The sequence below is a fragment of the Actinia tenebrosa genome, unplaced genomic scaffold, assembly GCF_029948245.1.
Source record: "Actinia tenebrosa isolate PJP-AT-01 unplaced genomic scaffold, QUT_ActTen_1.0 PGA_scaffold3__52_contigs__length_22856419, whole genome shotgun sequence".
Lineage (NCBI taxonomy): Eukaryota > Metazoa > Cnidaria > Anthozoa > Actiniaria > Actiniidae > Actinia > Actinia tenebrosa.
The window spans coordinates 1,177,985-1,194,571 of NW_028292580.1; the positions used below are offsets into that span (position 1 = coordinate 1,177,985).

A 16,587-nucleotide genomic window follows, 5' to 3' on the forward strand; every position below is an offset into this window, starting at 1 on the left:
TAATTATATGATAAAAGTATATTTCTTGCAAGAAAAATGCTTATTTTCGAAAATGAAATTGAAAAATACTTGAAAATTTTCGACAAGGAGTCTTTGTTTCGAGGTCGTGAAGCCGACAAAACACAAGACTAAACACTTCGTAGGTCTTCACATGGTATCGCAAAAAATACCATATCAATCTTGGTCCTGAGAATCTATCTTGTGGCTCTTCTTTGGATTTTTTCAATCGCTGCTTTGAGCTTAAGTTGTCTTAGAGACCATACTTGGGTTGCAAATTCTAATTAAATTATATATTTTTTGTTAAGGTTCACTTATTCACCACATGTGTATACTATTCTGTGAGTTGTTAACAGTTTTTTTTAACTCGCCTCATATATTCTATATATTCTATATCGATAAAATTATCTTAAATTCACGTCTTCCTACTCATGATATTCGGTTATACGAAAGATCGATTATCCAGTCCTACCATATTTTAGCAAATCCTGAGTTCATTTGAATCAAATTTTGTGCTAAAATGTTGTAAGATAATCGTGCCCTGAAGAAGATGAGATATAGACGTGTAAGAGAGTCAGGTGTTCCGGAGTATTGTGAAAGACAAAATTGTATTAAAATAGATGTGTTTTTCGAAGAATCGATTGAAACTGAAGCTGTGAGTTGTTTTTATGATTGACAATGAACACTTCGCGTGAAGTAATAAAAATGCATTAAAATTTCAAACAACCTTGAATCTCTTCAAATGACGTTTGTACACGTCTTAGATAAGTTTATAGACTACGAAAAGTTTGGAGCAGAAACACACACGACTTGACTGGCGATGGCTTGGAATTTCTCCTGTGGGCAGTTTAACTTCTGGTACAAGCACAGATATGAATTGTACGAGATAGTAATATTCTCGCAGATCGTAGACTTGTTTTTACTGCTTCCTACGATCATTTACAACTGTGTTATTCTGATCAGCATTTGGCGCAAAGGTTTGTTGCATACGCCTTCAAATGTGTTTTTATTTAACCTTGCAATCTCGGATTTTGGTGTTGCTTTCTTGGCAGAACCTTTTATATTTGCCTGGAAATTCCAAGAGTTCTATGGCATGAATAATCGACTAACATGTTCCTTGGCGTATGCTGCTTGTATCATATCAACTGCTTTTGCTACAATATCTTTCCTAACTATTGCAGCTGCTACCGTTGACCGTTACCTTGCCCTGAAGTTGCATCTAAGATATGTTTCAATAGTGACGAGATTTCGTGTCATGGTTGTTTGTGCGTTGCTATGGGGGATATCTGTTGGTACTGCACATCTCCTTCTGATCAGTCAGTCTGCTTTGAACTACGCATTCACACCAGGCTCACTTCCAATCATTGGGGTTATGGCTTTTTGTTACTTTAAAATATTCTTCATCGTTCAAAAACACCATACCCAGATACATAGTCAGAACAGCAATAACAATGTGGCATCCTTAACTAATATCCTTCGCTTCAAAAAGTCTGTAATTAATCTGTTTTACGTTTTAATTTTGTTTCTAGTATTTTATTCGCCGTACATAATTGTTCTCTTCGTTTATGAATTTCGAGGCTTATCAGTATGGCTCTTCTTCAAGCCTGGATTTTTTCAGTTGTGGCAGCATTTATAAATTCTGCTATTAATCCTCTTGTTTACGTTGGTAACGCACTCTCTAGTAAACACTCAAAAGAAGAGTGTTTACTAGAAAGTGCGTTACACACCACAGGCAACGCATAAGAAACAAAACACCAACGGTTATTGATTTGAATTTAATTGGCTATCAGTTTAACAGCGCCGATCTAATTACAGCGCAGATCTCATTACAGCTTCATGTAATAGGAAACCGATCACAACACAGGAAACCCACAAAGAGCAAAGTTATTTTTTTAAAAGAAGCAAAAAAAATATAGCCGGGTTCCTTGTGCTACATCAGGTCGAGGCTGTAATTGACCCGTGGTTTTGTAACATACAGTAAATGTCATTAACGTTGTTGTTGTTGTTTAGACATTTACACATTTACACATTTAGATTAAAATATATATAACGTGTTTCATTATGCATTCTTTGCCTGGTGTGCGTCAGCCTGAATTTTAAATGTAAAATTAAACTCGTGAATCGAAAATCGCGAGTGCCCCGACCATTTAGAGAGAATTTAAGATGGAGAATGGTATTTCAGCGTTTGTCTTATTCCAGAACGTTCAAGGAAACGTGATATTTCTTTTAGTCTAAAAGTGTAAATGCGTAAATGTCTTTTTTCGGTGGACAACGTTAATGACATTGATTGTATGTTTTCATGTATAAAAACAAATTTCTTGATTCCAAGTTTAGCATTAAAAATGGTCCTTTTTCATAAAAATAACGGAATTGAGACACTGGCCGACATCCAGAGCTTAAAAGTGAACGATCTGAAAGAGATTTTAATGTGCTATTCTGAGTCAACAGATGGATTGCAAGCTAACTTAGTCTTGAAGGTTTTCGCCATATTAATGCGCGAGGTAATTCTAGAATCAAGTACAAAACACCCTTGAAGATGGAAGGAATACATCACAAAATCAAAGCTAATAGGCCTTTTGCAGCTTAGTAATCACGTGCTGATTAATTCACTGAGAGCAAATAAATGAACATCTTTTTTCCCATGGGTGAAATATACTGGTGAGCAAAAAAACTTTCTACAACCTGTTTCGAGAGATCGTAATAAAACTGCATTTCGTAACACACTGGATACACATGTTTTCATTCAGTTCTTTACAAGTAGCTAAAAAGAATCGCCAATTTAATATAAAAACAAAAATTTTGCAGTCCAGTACAGACACGTGACCGTTAGCTGCAAAGGGCCTATTCAAATACGATTCCACCTTGAGACGAATATCAGCACTTGGATGATCATCCGACCTCGGAAAGTTACCAGAGTTAAAAATCTTCCAGCTGTACACATACCTTGTTATACTTTGTTGTGTCCACACGAAGAAAATAAACTATAAAAAGCTGAAATCTTATCAGTTTTTTCCTTCTTTTTTTTTTTTTTTTTAAAGGAAATGTAAAAAGGGTGGAAAGTAAAACTTTTGATAACGAAATATATGTAAATGTGTTCACTCAAGTAAATATAAAAACAAACCTCTTATACTTCACCTTTATAGTTGGCAAAGCAGTTTTCCTAAAGAAAATATATGTTATTTACCGGCCAGGAGGTCCGGATAGGTAAAAACTGTGCCCAAGGTCTTGAATATACGTTTGAAGACTGTTTTCAAGACCGAGGGCACAGTTTTCCCCTATCCGGACCGACTATAGGACGGTAAATAACTTATTTTTTTATTAAAAAAAATTTTTTTTTACTTGTTTATGTAATCGTTTTGTTTTGTTGTTTAGCGGCAAAGGATATCGGACCGCGAGCACGGGCAGATACTGACAAAATACCGCCCGTTCAAACAGCCAATCAGAACGCAAGATTTTTCAGGATCCCGGACCGGAAAAAAATAAAATTTAGTATTTCTAAAAAGACTTCTTTGATTCATCATGTAAGGTTATCATACTGGAAACAAGATGAAAATACAGAGACAAAATCAAGCTTTTGACAAAGCTATTGTTTATTTCGATGGCATGACATGTGAAATCTACAAGTACAGCGAAAGCTTAAACCTTTCACTAATTTCCAGCGTCCTGTTACAGTCTATGGGATATCTTCTTTTCTGAAGTGCTCCGGGCAAACATAAGTAGAATTCGTAACCAGAAAATTATCTTTTCAATGCTTTAATACGTTTAATAACATTAACACATCATCTTTCTCTTTGTTTGGGTTCTTTCGCGGAAGCATAAGAAATGATGGCCTGTTTGGTGGCCGTTTTTAGCATAAAACTTGTTATATTGCAACTGAAAGCAGCGCAGTGCTTAGACTCTTCCACAGTCTCTCGCTCGTCCGTTCCATCTACACGCTTAGAGACTGTAACGAAAGACCGAAAGGACTTATGGGTTCCGAAAACTTGGACCCAGCGTGCTTTGTCCAGTCTCTCTCGTTTCAATATTTTTAAGATGGCGGCGAAAACGAGAGACTGTGGACGAGTATTTGGGTTCCCAAAGCACGCTGGGTCCAAGTTTAAGGGACCCATAAGTCCTTTCGGTCATTGTACCGTTACAGTCTCTAAGCGTGGAGACGGAACGGACGAGCGAGAGACTGTGGAAGAGTCTACGCAGTGCTTACCTTTTCTATTCGTAGAAACAGCAGCTTTGTTGTTAGGTTTGTTTTTATTAGCCATTTCTCAATAAAGAAAGAAAGAAGCACGAAGATTTATATAGTAGCTATGCAAGACAACCAACCACGGGTCAACTACAGCCTCGTCGACCTGATGTAGCAAAATATAATTATTAAAAATGGCGCTGGTAACTGTAAAATGGAGTATTGCCATGTGTTTTTGTACCTAATTTGATTGATAGGTCGTGATTTTGCATTGATTGCTTTATCTGTTAAATTCTGTATAGATTCTTGATCCATGGCACTTAAACTTGAAAATAAAAGCAAGAAAGCGAAAAGCCAGTAATAAATTAGGGCTTAAAGATGCAAAATCTTTCAGTTTGGGCTGGAGATACAAAATCGCCATCTTTCTTCCCCTACCGCGCGCTGACCGCCTTTTTGTAGTTCAGTTGCCCTAGCAACGCTTGCAAAATGTAAACTTTTCTTTTTTGCAAGCCAAAGTGGCTTCATGTTTTGTCTCGTTAGACGAAGAAACAAAAAGAAATCTAAAAAGTTCAAGCGAAAATGTGAACATTAGAGAGAGTATAGGCGTCTCGATAAATGTTTGCCGTAAATGAGTCGCGCAAAGACCACTCAAGTAGTCTCAAATGAGTAAGTCTTACAACTCCACCAGCTGCAGCACAATAGTTACAGTCTGCACTTAATCAGTATCAGTAAAAACGCTAATTTAAACGGCTTCTTTCTTTGGATTCTGATTCAGACTAAGAACTTTGTTCGTAGGAATCTAGTCCGTTAAATCAGGTAACAGCAGTGGAGAGTTTGTTAATCCCCAGATCCTGTTGAAGCTGTAAAACCTGCTGAGCATTGAGCGGCTGAACTGTTGAAGGTTCTGCTGGATCTTCATTCAGCAAATCGTTTTCATTCTTGTTATCGGGACTTGAGGACTTTGCTACTGAACCAACGGTGAGTTTTTCGCCGCTTCGGCGTAAAAAAATTCCTATGGAATATCTCTATGGGATATCCATTGTTTCACATAGCAAATTAGCCAATCAGAGCACGCGTCATATCTTGCCTATGTTATGGCAGTCCTTCGTGTGTTGAGAACATCGTTATTAGGAACTTGGAAGTGGTCTTCAACAAGCTCACAGATAGTTGATGGTGTAGTTGTAAGGAGCTTTTGGCCATTGAATTCTTTGACTTTCAAGCCAATAAACTTATAGGATAAGCCATCTACAAGATCTGTAATGTTATTCCCCCTAAGAGTAACTCTGATAGATCCTGCAATAAAATGAATGTCCACATTACTCAAAATTCCAAAATGAAAATAGTATTAAACTTACCCGCCAACAAGTACAGAAAATAAGCAATGAAAACAACTCCGAAAAACATACCTAAATAGTTTAGGTAATGAGGATCTTAAGCAGTACGTAATATTTCGGTTTATTCAACCAGAATTGACAGGCCTTTTGCAACAAACAGTCACGTGCTGATATATGACTTTGATAACGAATCAATTCAGCTCAAGTTTCCTTGGGGAAGGCTCTGCTGGATGGCAAACAAACTTTAAAATGCTTCGTATCTCGAAATCGAAAATATCTTATAAGGGGAAAAAAGTATTTTTGAAAAAGTTTTGGATAGGACATTAGTAATCCAGCAAAAAATCTTTAAATAAACGAAGTTAAAGTTTTTTTGCCATCCAGTAACAATCACGTGTCAATCTATTGCAAAAGGCCTATTAAGTTGGGGTTAGATGCGCAATGTCTCCAGAAAACGAAGTTCAAGAAAGTACTAGTTTGAGTTCAACGTCAATGTGGGTATGTTTCTAAAATAGTATTACTGTATATCAAAAGAAAATGAAAGGAACTGAAATTTAAAAGAAAAAGAATAGAAAATAGAAAAAAAGGAAAAAACAATTATTAAAAAAGGAAAATCGGAAAAAAAAGAAAAAAGGACAAAAAAGAGAGAAAAAACGAAAAAAAAAACCACAGTTTTCCCAAAAGAAAATAATCAATTATTAAAAACAGAACATCGGAAAAATTGAAAAGAAGGAAAAAATGAAATAAATAAAAATACGAAAAAAGGCGCAGTTTTCACAAAAGATCAATTATTTATTTACAAAATTCATATGGCAGCTCTAGTCCTCCATACATACAGCCCTTTGACTAAACGTTGTCGTTTGATCGGCTTCATCCCTACTCGCCTAGACCGAAAAGGATCATGGGGATAATTGATTCACAGTTAGAGCAGGGGTGGATCCAGGGTTTGGACATGAGTAGTTTACTCTGAATTTATACCCAACCCACCATACCCCTATTAGTTATAAACTGCCTAAAAGGATACATCTACCATAGCATGCTGTCTGCAGTCAAGATCCTTGTACAAATTTATCTCAGTTGAAGAATCTAGCACATCAAAGGACATCATGTGAAAAAAATGACATCAAAAGTATTAGTATGTAAAAGTACAATGCAAAATATATGCTATTAAAGGAAAAGTGGCATGGCAGCAAATTGAATACTTTATGAAAGATAGAGAACATACAGTCACAATATCAGTGTACTAGAATTTACATGTACTAGCAAATTATACAAAATGAATACATTACCTTATTTAGATTGAGGTGTTCCGCTATAGATGAATTCATTGCTGAGTTCAGTTGAGAATATGTAAAGACCATTCAAGCTTAATTAAAACCCAGTGAACAATATTATAGATTTCAGAAAAGAATAAGTTATTCCACCTTGTTCCTGTACTGTTCCCTATCAATTTAAGGATTAAAAATCAGATAATTATTAATCCAGATGGAACATAACTCACAAGTACTCTAAGAACACTGGAGTGGTGGTCCAAAAAATATTATATAAAATATTACTGTAAGATATTCTCCATTCTCATTCGTCTAGGATTTAAAGTAGCAAATAAATCTATTATTTCCTCAAGATGTAAGTCCATGTCTCTGTGGGAATGCATCAGTGCCAGTCCATTCATTCTGTCTTGAGCCATAGTATTTTTTAAGTAGTTCTTAAGATTACGGAGGGTTGAAATGGACCTTTCACAAGAAGCAGATGACATAGGGATAGTTATAAGGATTTGAAGTATGGTATGTATATTAGCATAAGCAACATTGTCAATGTGCTCAAGTGTCCCTTCTAAACTATCAGGGATTTCCTCTCCTAGATCATCTTTCCTCATCCACATTCTCTCCCACAGAATAAGTTCTGCTTGTAAACCTGCATAATTAGGTATATCCTGCCTATAATGTTCACAAAAGGCTAATACATTATCCTTCCAAACAATACCAGTGGCCAGCATAATTGATGGAATAACTGAAAGTGCTCTGTAGCAAACAAACACATCATCTTGAAATCTGTTGTTCAGTTGTTGGACTATATGGTCTAGAAAAACTACAGTTAAATTTGTCCTATAATATTCTTCAGGGTTTCGGGCTGCAGCATTGGCTCTGTGAACTTGTCTCTGAGCTACTCTAGGCATGGTTGGTTGAACTGAAACTTGACCTGCTAAAGTGACAGCTTCCTGGTAGAGTGCATTGTGCCTGGCATCAATGTCAGTTCTCATCTCTGTTAAGACTGACTTTAAAAGTGCAAGTTCATCCTTTGGCTTGAGAAGATCCATTGCTTTCTTTTGTAATTTGACAGTGAGAGGTCGGGTTAAATCTAACATGTGTCTAACAATAACAATAGCAACAATAAATGAAAAAGTTATTGCATTCAGTAAGGTCTGTGCATCATTTCTACTAGGTCGATTCCAGTCCCCAGTTCCAAGATCATTGTTGTTCATTGATATGTCTTCAAGCGTAGCAACAACAGGACGAAGAAGTTCTACAACTCTGTCCATTCCTTCTATTCTTTCGATCCATCTTGTTCGGCATACATTTATCAGAACAGTATGGTTAGCTTGAGGCATTATCTCTTTAACCTTCATGACCAAATACTGCTGTCTCTTTGGTGAATTGTTAAAAAAATCAGAAATTCTTTTAACAGTATCCATCATGTTTCTAACAAGTGGTTGTTGGCATGTGTCAGTAACACACAAATTCAGCCTGTGGTTCATACAGTGAACATAAATTGCTTTGTCAAATTCATTTCTTATAAGTGTTGAAACTCCATTCAAGCAACCTGCCATATTGCCTGCCCCATCATAACACTGGCCTCTGCAGTCGTCCATAGAAAGTCCTAATTCTGCTACTGCTGTAAGTATTTTATCTTTGATGGCAGCTCCAGTTGTTCCCTCATCACAAAGAGAAAACCCAATAAATTCTTCTCTAATTATATTTCTTAAATCAAAAAATCTTATCACTAAAGAAAGATTTTCTTTGTTAGAAATGTCTGCAGCTTCATCTGCCATAACAGAGAAACACTTGCTGTCTCTGATTTCCTTTGACAAACTAGTTAAAATGTAAGAACCTACTGTTTCTATCATCTGATTCTGGATGGTTTTAGAAATGTAAGTTGCATTTCTGGGTGCAGTTTCCAGGTGATTCTGCAGTATTTGATCACCACTCTGCACTCGAAATTCTAGCAGAGCCTGAAAGTTTCCTGATAGACTAGTATTTGTTGGGTCATCATCGCGTTGACCCCGGAGAGCTATGTTGTTTCGCCCACAGAAAATTATCGTTTCAAACAAAGACTTAAGGACCGTCCTATTTCTATCGATTTGCTGTTGAATAATATTATTCAACTGCTGATCTACTGGGACCGCTTGCTGCCTCATTGTTTTCAAAAAGTTATCCATGGCAATTACAGCAAAATTGTGCATCTCACATTTACCGCTGGCGTGTTTTGTAAGTCTCGAAGCCGCTGAAGTCCAACATGTGAGTGGGGACTTCAACAACTTGTCTAATTTATGAGCATTTCTACCAGATTCTACTCCAAACAAAACGCAGGGAAAACAAAATGCGCCATCGAGATATTTAGAGTATGCAAGCCAGGGATATCTTCTAAGCCATTCAAAGACAAACTTACGAGATTTCTTAATGAATTTGAAGAGGATGAATTGATTGCAGAGGAGGAAAAAGGTGAGATGCTATCCATCAGTTTCATTGCCGTCATCGATATTATGTTCTTACGTAAGGCTTCAGAATAAGCACGAGGGAGTACGGCTCTTTTGAGTAATTTTCGGGTTGGGGTTGTGGGTCAGACCTAAAGTTATTTTTTATATATTCTTGCCTACATCATCTAAGGCTGAGTGAAAAGATTTAAGGCACAATTATAGATTTTGGATCCATACCATAGTTGACAAGTTGAAACTTCGGGGTTATAACAATTTCGGGTAATGGCTAGTTGGCACGCAACACTCGTCGGGTATCTTTTCGGGTGTACAAACTGGAGTTTTTCGGCGTTTCCTGGTATCTTTTAGGGTATCAAAGTAAGACTCCTATCGATATCCCTTTTTTGCACTTTAAAATTAGTTTAGCCGCTATAACTGATATCATCAAACGCACAATTTAACAGCCATTTTGTAATTTTTATGCTTGTATTTCCTTTGGGTTAACATTCTCCCGAAATCATTTTCTATATGCTGAGTAGATTTCCTGACTAGTAGAGTTTTGAAGCTTTTTACGAACATATCCAATATTTAATTTGTAGCCCCAATACAACGACTCAACCCGCATTCATCGCACGCGGTGTTATTCATTTAAACGTGGTGTATTCTTGTCCCTATTCTTACAGCTGGAAAGGGAACAGAGAAGAAGGAAAAGAAGAAAAAGAAGAAAGATCAACTAGATGAGCTTATGGCAATGATGCCTACAATGACGGAGGCTGTAGCCAAGGCGGCAAAGGCACATGAAAGAGCCGTTTCAAAGTGGCGAGGGTTGTCGATCTCTGATTAGCGAGTTGGATGACACTATATATTGACGTGTTATTGTTCACAATAAAGTTTTTCTGTTCTCTTTGTTTGCCTGGCGTAATGTCATTTTAAGTGTTCATATTTCCTCACTATTTATTTCTAACATTAGAGTTCACGCACTAAACCCGTGAAACAAATACTAACTTTAAACAATATAAAACTATGATTAAACAAAAGAAAACAAAATATTCAGTATGAATTAGTACTAATTAGCATTATTTATTGTTCACGGGTTTAGTGCGTGCACACTATCATCGATGATAATTTTATTATCCATGATATAATTTGCTAACTGGAGCGTTTATCCGCCAACGGGAGCTGCCTTGATCCCTTGGAACTTTAAACTGAGAAACCTTAGCATAATGCAATTGATCATGACATGTATTAGAACATAAGAACTATACGAACAGCTAAACAACAAAATCGTGAAAGTGCACAAGAAAACCATAATATTTTTATTATTGGTATTTTTCGTCGCTTGGGAAAATAAACATTCAGAAGACACTAATTCCATAGTTTTCTTTCGTGCTTGTTTGTCTTTTCACTTTCTGTGCATGAATGTTCAGGGGATTCAGTAAAATCGTTCTATTGCGGCGCGTGTATGCATAACAATAGATGACTTAAGTGGGTCAAAACCAGACATGAGACAAATGTCCTATACATAAAAGGTCTACTAGCTGCCGCATATGTTATCTAACACGTCTTGAGCTCGCTTTTTTCGATCCCATTGAATATGCTGAAACCATGCCTCGAGCATACGGCAAAGAATTAAACTGGCGAGCAGTTTGGATGACGCAAGTTCTGGGTAATTTACCCGTTATCCTTTTCGGTCTAGGCGCGTAGGGATGATGCGATCGAAGACAACGTTTAGTCAAAGGACTGTATGCCTGTTGCCTTAAGCCTGCCTCGGGCGTGTCCCTCAAAATGTCGATTATAAAAGAAAAATCTACTTGAGTAAAAATGGGGGATAAAAGACGTCAATGTTGAGCAAAACACTGGAATTTATTGATCCATATTGACAGTGAATGAAGGTTTGATGTGATGTGATAGAAGCGGCCATCTTGAATCAAGCTTCACATTCGAAATATGGTATCAAACCTTCTGCCTTTATTTTGGAGCATAGTTATAGTGTTACAGCTATGGATGGTTAGGGATGGTAAAATAAAATAAATCACTTTTATTTAAGTGTCTAGTCGTTCTAGCGCTTTTCCACTAATTGGGGACACTTTTCGCTCTCACGCATTACCACTACATTTAACACACAAACGCTCAACTCACATGTCGATTTTTATGGAGGGAGGAAACATTGAACAAACTCAATTCACATGACGACCACAGGGCTTGAAGCAGCGACTCGACCCGTTGGACTCACAAGGGTGAAAGACAACGCGTTAGCTGCGAACGCCTCCCATTCTACTCGAAAGAAAGGTAAAGGATGGCTAGGGATGGTAATTATATATATATATATATATAAGCATATTGACTCTCTGTGTTCTCTCCAAAGGAAAAAAAGGTTTAACATATTAACAAGAAAAAAGACATGGTAAAGGGTGGCTAGGGATGGTAAAGGTGGCTAGGGATGGTAAAGGATGGCTAGGGAGGGTAAAGGATGGTTAGGGATGGTAAAGGATGGCTAAGGATGACTAGGGACGGTTAGGGATGGCCCCGGGGGGATGGCTAGGGAGGGTAAAGGAAGGTTAGGGATGGTAAAGGGTGGCTAGCGATGGTAAAGGATAGCTAAGGATGGTAAAGGATGTCTAGGGATGGTAAAGGATAGATAGGGATGGCTAGGGATAGCTGGGATGGTAAAAGATGGTTAGGGATGGTAAAAGATGGCTAGGGATGGTAAAGGATGGTTAGGGATGGTAAAGGATGGCTAGGGATGGTAAAGGATGGTTAGGGATGGTAAAGGATGGTTAGAGATGCTACGAATGGTTAAGGATGGCATAACACACTATGAATTTATAATAATAGTGCCACTTCATGAGGTCCTACATGAAGTAGTAAGCGCAATAACTGACTCTTGGTGGTTTGGGTTACCTGTGTATTACTTTATACCACAGGGAGCCCACTGACTAATGGCGGACTACTACAGTGTAAACACCGAAGGTCATTTAGCTACGTCGGCTTTAGTTACTCATTTATTTTTAAATCTACAGACTAAATCTGACTGAAAATACAACTTATCGAGTGTACTACAGCGTTCAACTATGCATCCAGCACTGGCTATTCTCTTGGTTTTCAGTGGTTGTTGCTCGAATGTTGTTTTTCTTGAACTTCTCATCAGGTAAGCTTGATCTTGACTACCAAAACATTCAATGTTTACCCCAAAAACATACACCCGAGATTTTATCTTACACTATGAAATTAACTTTTAAGAGGACATTTTTTTCAATAATGAGCAATAATGGCAAAAAGCGCTAAAAACTAGACTTTGTATGAGTTTTGATCCCAATTTTCGTTGTGGGTTAACACTCAAAACCTTTTGTAAACAGTTAGAAACTGATGTACTATGATAAAATGCCTGTTTGAAGCGGTATTTTCAATTGTACAAAGATGTTTTGTTGCATTTGTGTTAGAATGTTGCTTTGTCAGGCTTTTTTATAGAAAATATATGGGAAATAAGCAAATGAAGGCCTAAACCTCATTTTCGAATAAAATGTTTGCTTTGGGTTAACACTTTGATTCCACTTTCATCGGTCATCTCCACTTCCAAACAAGTTGAACTTTCTCGGAATAACAAGATTTTAGCCTTGTACAACAGCCTTTCTTCACGAAAACAGTTTTTGAAAATACTTATTGAATACGAAAAGAATTCTCTCTTAATGCACAGACTCCTTTGCTAGGTAGTTTAATATTCTCACTAATGTTTCACCCTTTTACTTAATTTTAATAAATTATTATTTCATATGGAATCCTTTTTTCTTACGTGACTTACGCCTTAATTACACGGTAGTTAAATATACTGCCTCAAGTACTTTATTGTCGTTTAAATGTAAATTCATACCAGTGTTTTTAATGCCTTAAGAGCGGCTGTCCGTAAAAATCAGGCATAAGGTGGCAACAGTCAAAAAATCGATTTTGTTCATACTTTGAAGTTAGATACCCTATCATATAACATTAACCCCTGTGCACTTAGTTTTGTAAAATTCTTTTTTGTTCGGAAGAAATTTGAATTTTTATGCAGATAGGCAAATATGCTAATTTGACGACTCTGAAATTGAGGTAAATAACCGATCTCGTGTACGAAATACAATCAATACTTGACCTTTCTAACCTAAAAATCTTCACATATGGTATCTCTATATGCCTCACAATGATTGTCAGACATGTAGCTGTAACGAAGAATTTCTGGAAGAATTATTTGCAAGACACAGTTTTCTTGAGCTTAAAAGTACCCTCAAAACAAGTGAGAATTTTACCATGGCCGATACAACGGAAAGGCGAGATTTTCACTGTATGTGATGTCACGATGATATTTTTCAAGATTGTGGGAAAAAAATCTTAGGTAAATGTGTTTTTAAACTTCTACGATCGATCAAATATGCCTAAATACGTTGTTTCAGAAAGGATCGTTTTTGCATAAATTAGCAAGTAAATGACTGCCAAAATTAAAATAATATTTTTCAAATCTTTTATAAGCCGTTTGAGACATCAATACTTAGCAAATTTGAGTGATTTTTCTGAAGAAAGAGCAGCATTTACTCTACCGCTTCACAAATCATGAATTCTAGGTGTAGTGACGGCCATCTACACAAAACCGAGAAAGCGTTGCGTGACCACTGGCGGCCATGACCATTGGGGATGAAGAGTTCTCCTCAAGAATCTTATTTTTTTACCGGCCCAGCCACTTAAGGACTAAACTTAAATTTCGAAGCCCCTTAAACTATGCTTTCTTTCAAAACAATATCCCACTCTCGTATGCATAACAAATTTATGTAATATAGGAATGCAAACTTTGCTCTTCTCACGAACGCATCAAAAATAATAGATCGGCTCGTGTTATACGCCCTCGTATTGTGTGTGATCCCTGAGGTAACATTTGTCTAGTTTCAAAGGCGGATCCAGGATATTTTTTAGGGGGGTCCAAAAACTACATTCAATCAGTGACGTTACTTTTGAGGTCATACATACCGCTATATTTGTTGTAATCTTCCAGAACGCAAACATAACAACTTGATTTGGCTTTCAATTTATAAACCTACATAAGAGTTATGACTTTCAAAAGAAAATTATCTGTAATATGTCGTATTTTAAAAAAAAGGGAAATAACGAGTTGTAAAGGGGGGTCCGCAGCCCTGGACCCCTCCGTTGGATCCGCCCTTGAGTTACGCGAGTGATTTCGGTATCGGTAAGTTATCACATGAATCCCGCTCAATATATACTCGCGTCATGTATATTGTATTAACTTAGGAAACAAAAACTAATAATGTCGGTATAAATATTTTTTTCTTATAAAACGGCTTTAGTTGAAATGGTTGTTTTTCTTGTGAAAAGATGTGTGCGGACGAGTGGCGTCAATGTAGGATTCTTTTCTTTTCTTATCCTTTTTGCTGGTGTCCACGTGTTGCTCACATCTCTCGTAACAGGGGTTTCGAGAATTTTTTCATCATGTTCTGCACAGCAAGCTCACACACATTATAAACATCCAAGAATATGGGGTGATGTATTAATAGGGCATTCTGTACTTCCTTGCTCATTTTGTCCAGAACCTTTTCTGGAAACTTGTCGTCTTCTTGTGCATCTATTTCGGCGGGGACGACCTTTTTCTTTGGCAATCGTGAAAAAAACCTTATACCACTTGTTTAGATGTGAGGAAACCATCAGGATTTAAAAAAACTGACACCATCAGAATTCTTGGCCTTCCTCAAGGACTTTGAGGAAGGCCAAAATTGCTTTCAGTTCGACCCCGTTGAGCTGCGCCACTCCTGTACTTGCGGTGGTGATAAGCGATGACAGTTTCTTTTTTTTTTTTTTTTTTTTTTGATGTCGTTACAGGATCAACTTTATGCCCGGTCTGCTCACCAATGTTAAACTGGGCTATAAGATAGTCTTTCTGTATTTCTTTAAGACGTTTCCGACCTTCGTTTGATTTTATTCCCCAACCCATTTTGTGATTGAACCGAGCTAGTACTTAGAGGGTCCTGAAGGGGTAAAATGAGTGCTGGTATTATCCTTCTTTGGTGCTGGGAAAATTGGATATCATGCACAGGGATTCATAAACAAAAAACCATCAAAAATGGGAGTTGGATTAAGGTTTTAGCAAAACATACTCGGACTAAGAATAAAGGGATTTGAACTGGGATTTGTGTTATGTTTAAGGGTTCAACGGTAATCGTGGTGTTATCCAACTTATTTTATTATAACTAAAACGTTTTACATACGTTGCTCCCCGCCATGTGGTCACACACCGCAATCACGTGACCACCACAGGTAGCCCAAACTACATAACACTCCTTCCTTCCTTATGAAAGTCAATGTTCTAAACAATCAACAACTGTTCCAATAATATAAACAAATTAAATCATAATGTCAAATGTTCCTATGACTCTGTGATCAAACGCTGAGGTGGTTTCCTCGCTCGTAGTGGGTAACGTCGACCTGATGAAGGTGGTTTAGGACTTGGTTTCCCTGCTGCATCTCTTGATATCACCTCTGAGGGGGTTTCTTGGAGGGTCTGCGCTTTCGCTTCAGGTTGGACTGGTATAGGTGGGATTGGCAGAGCTCTATCTCTTTGGGGTACTGGCAGCTGTTGTGTTGGTGAGTTTACATACCCCTGTGGTACAGATGGGTTGACATCCCTTTGAGGTACAGGTGACAAAGAGTTTCCCAACGTCTCCGGGAACTCTTCTCTCCTGGGTGGCCACACATTTTCTGTAAATTCTTTAAGTTGGTCAATGTGGCGTTTCCAAATGAACTCTCCCACTTGGACTTGATAGGTTACTGGGCCTAGCTTGGTCAGGACAACGCCTTGACTCCAGGATTCCTTAGTATTAGATCGGTAATCTTGAACTAAAACTGGATCTCCAACACTAAAATGTCTTTTTGGTGTTGTACTGCAAAGCCCTTTTTGTGGCCTTGCAACCTTCTTTGCCATGTCAGGGTGTAGCACATCTAATCTAGTGCGTATACGCCTACCCATTAGCAGTTCAGCTGGGGTATATCCAGTAGCCGTGTGGGGTGTGGTTCGGTAACTCAAAAGAAAAGAGGCTATCTTCTGATTTAGTGTTCCTGGCTCCTTTCTAACAGTTTTCATTGCTTGTTTAAAGGTTCGAACCGCTCTTTCCGCTTCCCCATTAGAGGCGGGATGGTATGGGGCACTTAAGATGTGTTTGATCTTGTTACATTTCAGAAACTCCTTGAATTCTAGAGCAATAAACTGTGGACCGTTGTCTGAAACTAGTTCTTCAGGTAAACCATGTGTTGCAAACACCATGCGCATTGCAGCAATGGTTGCTTCAGCAGTAGTGCTAGACATACGTAGGACCTCTAACCATTTACTTTTAGCATCAATCACAATCAGGAAGGAC

General features: G+C 37.6%; 3 protein-coding genes across 3 annotated transcripts in view; 2 read left to right on the top strand and 1 right to left on the bottom strand.

Moving 5' to 3' along the window:
- Positions 1-6,983: 6,983 nt before the first annotated feature.
- LOC148907562 (52 kDa repressor of the inhibitor of the protein kinase-like) lies at positions 6,984-9,079 on the bottom strand. Its single transcript, XM_089035662.1, has one exon. The coding sequence runs from the start codon at positions 8,963-8,965 to the stop codon at positions 7,058-7,060; it is 1,908 nt and encodes a 635-aa protein (XP_088891788.1). The 5' UTR covers positions 8,966-9,079; the 3' UTR covers positions 6,984-7,057.
- Positions 9,053-10,102, top strand: LOC148907563 (uncharacterized). The gene is made up of 2 exons (XM_089035669.1): positions 9,053-9,224; positions 9,880-10,102. Exons 1-2 carry the CDS (start codon positions 9,053-9,055, stop codon positions 10,038-10,040), a joined length of 333 nt encoding a protein of 110 aa, XP_088891795.1. The 3' UTR covers positions 10,041-10,102.
- A 2,042-nt stretch (positions 10,103-12,144) lies between these two features.
- LOC148907564 (nucleotide sugar transporter SLC35B4-like) overlaps positions 12,145-16,587 on the top strand; it is a 29,324-nt gene continuing 24,881 nt past the window's right edge. Inside the window, exon 1 of the mRNA XM_089035654.1 lies at positions 12,145-12,344. Within this exon, the coding sequence (XP_088891780.1) occupies positions 12,268-12,344 (77 nt within the window). The 5' untranslated portion in view covers positions 12,145-12,267. The remainder of the gene's footprint in view (positions 12,345-16,587) is intronic.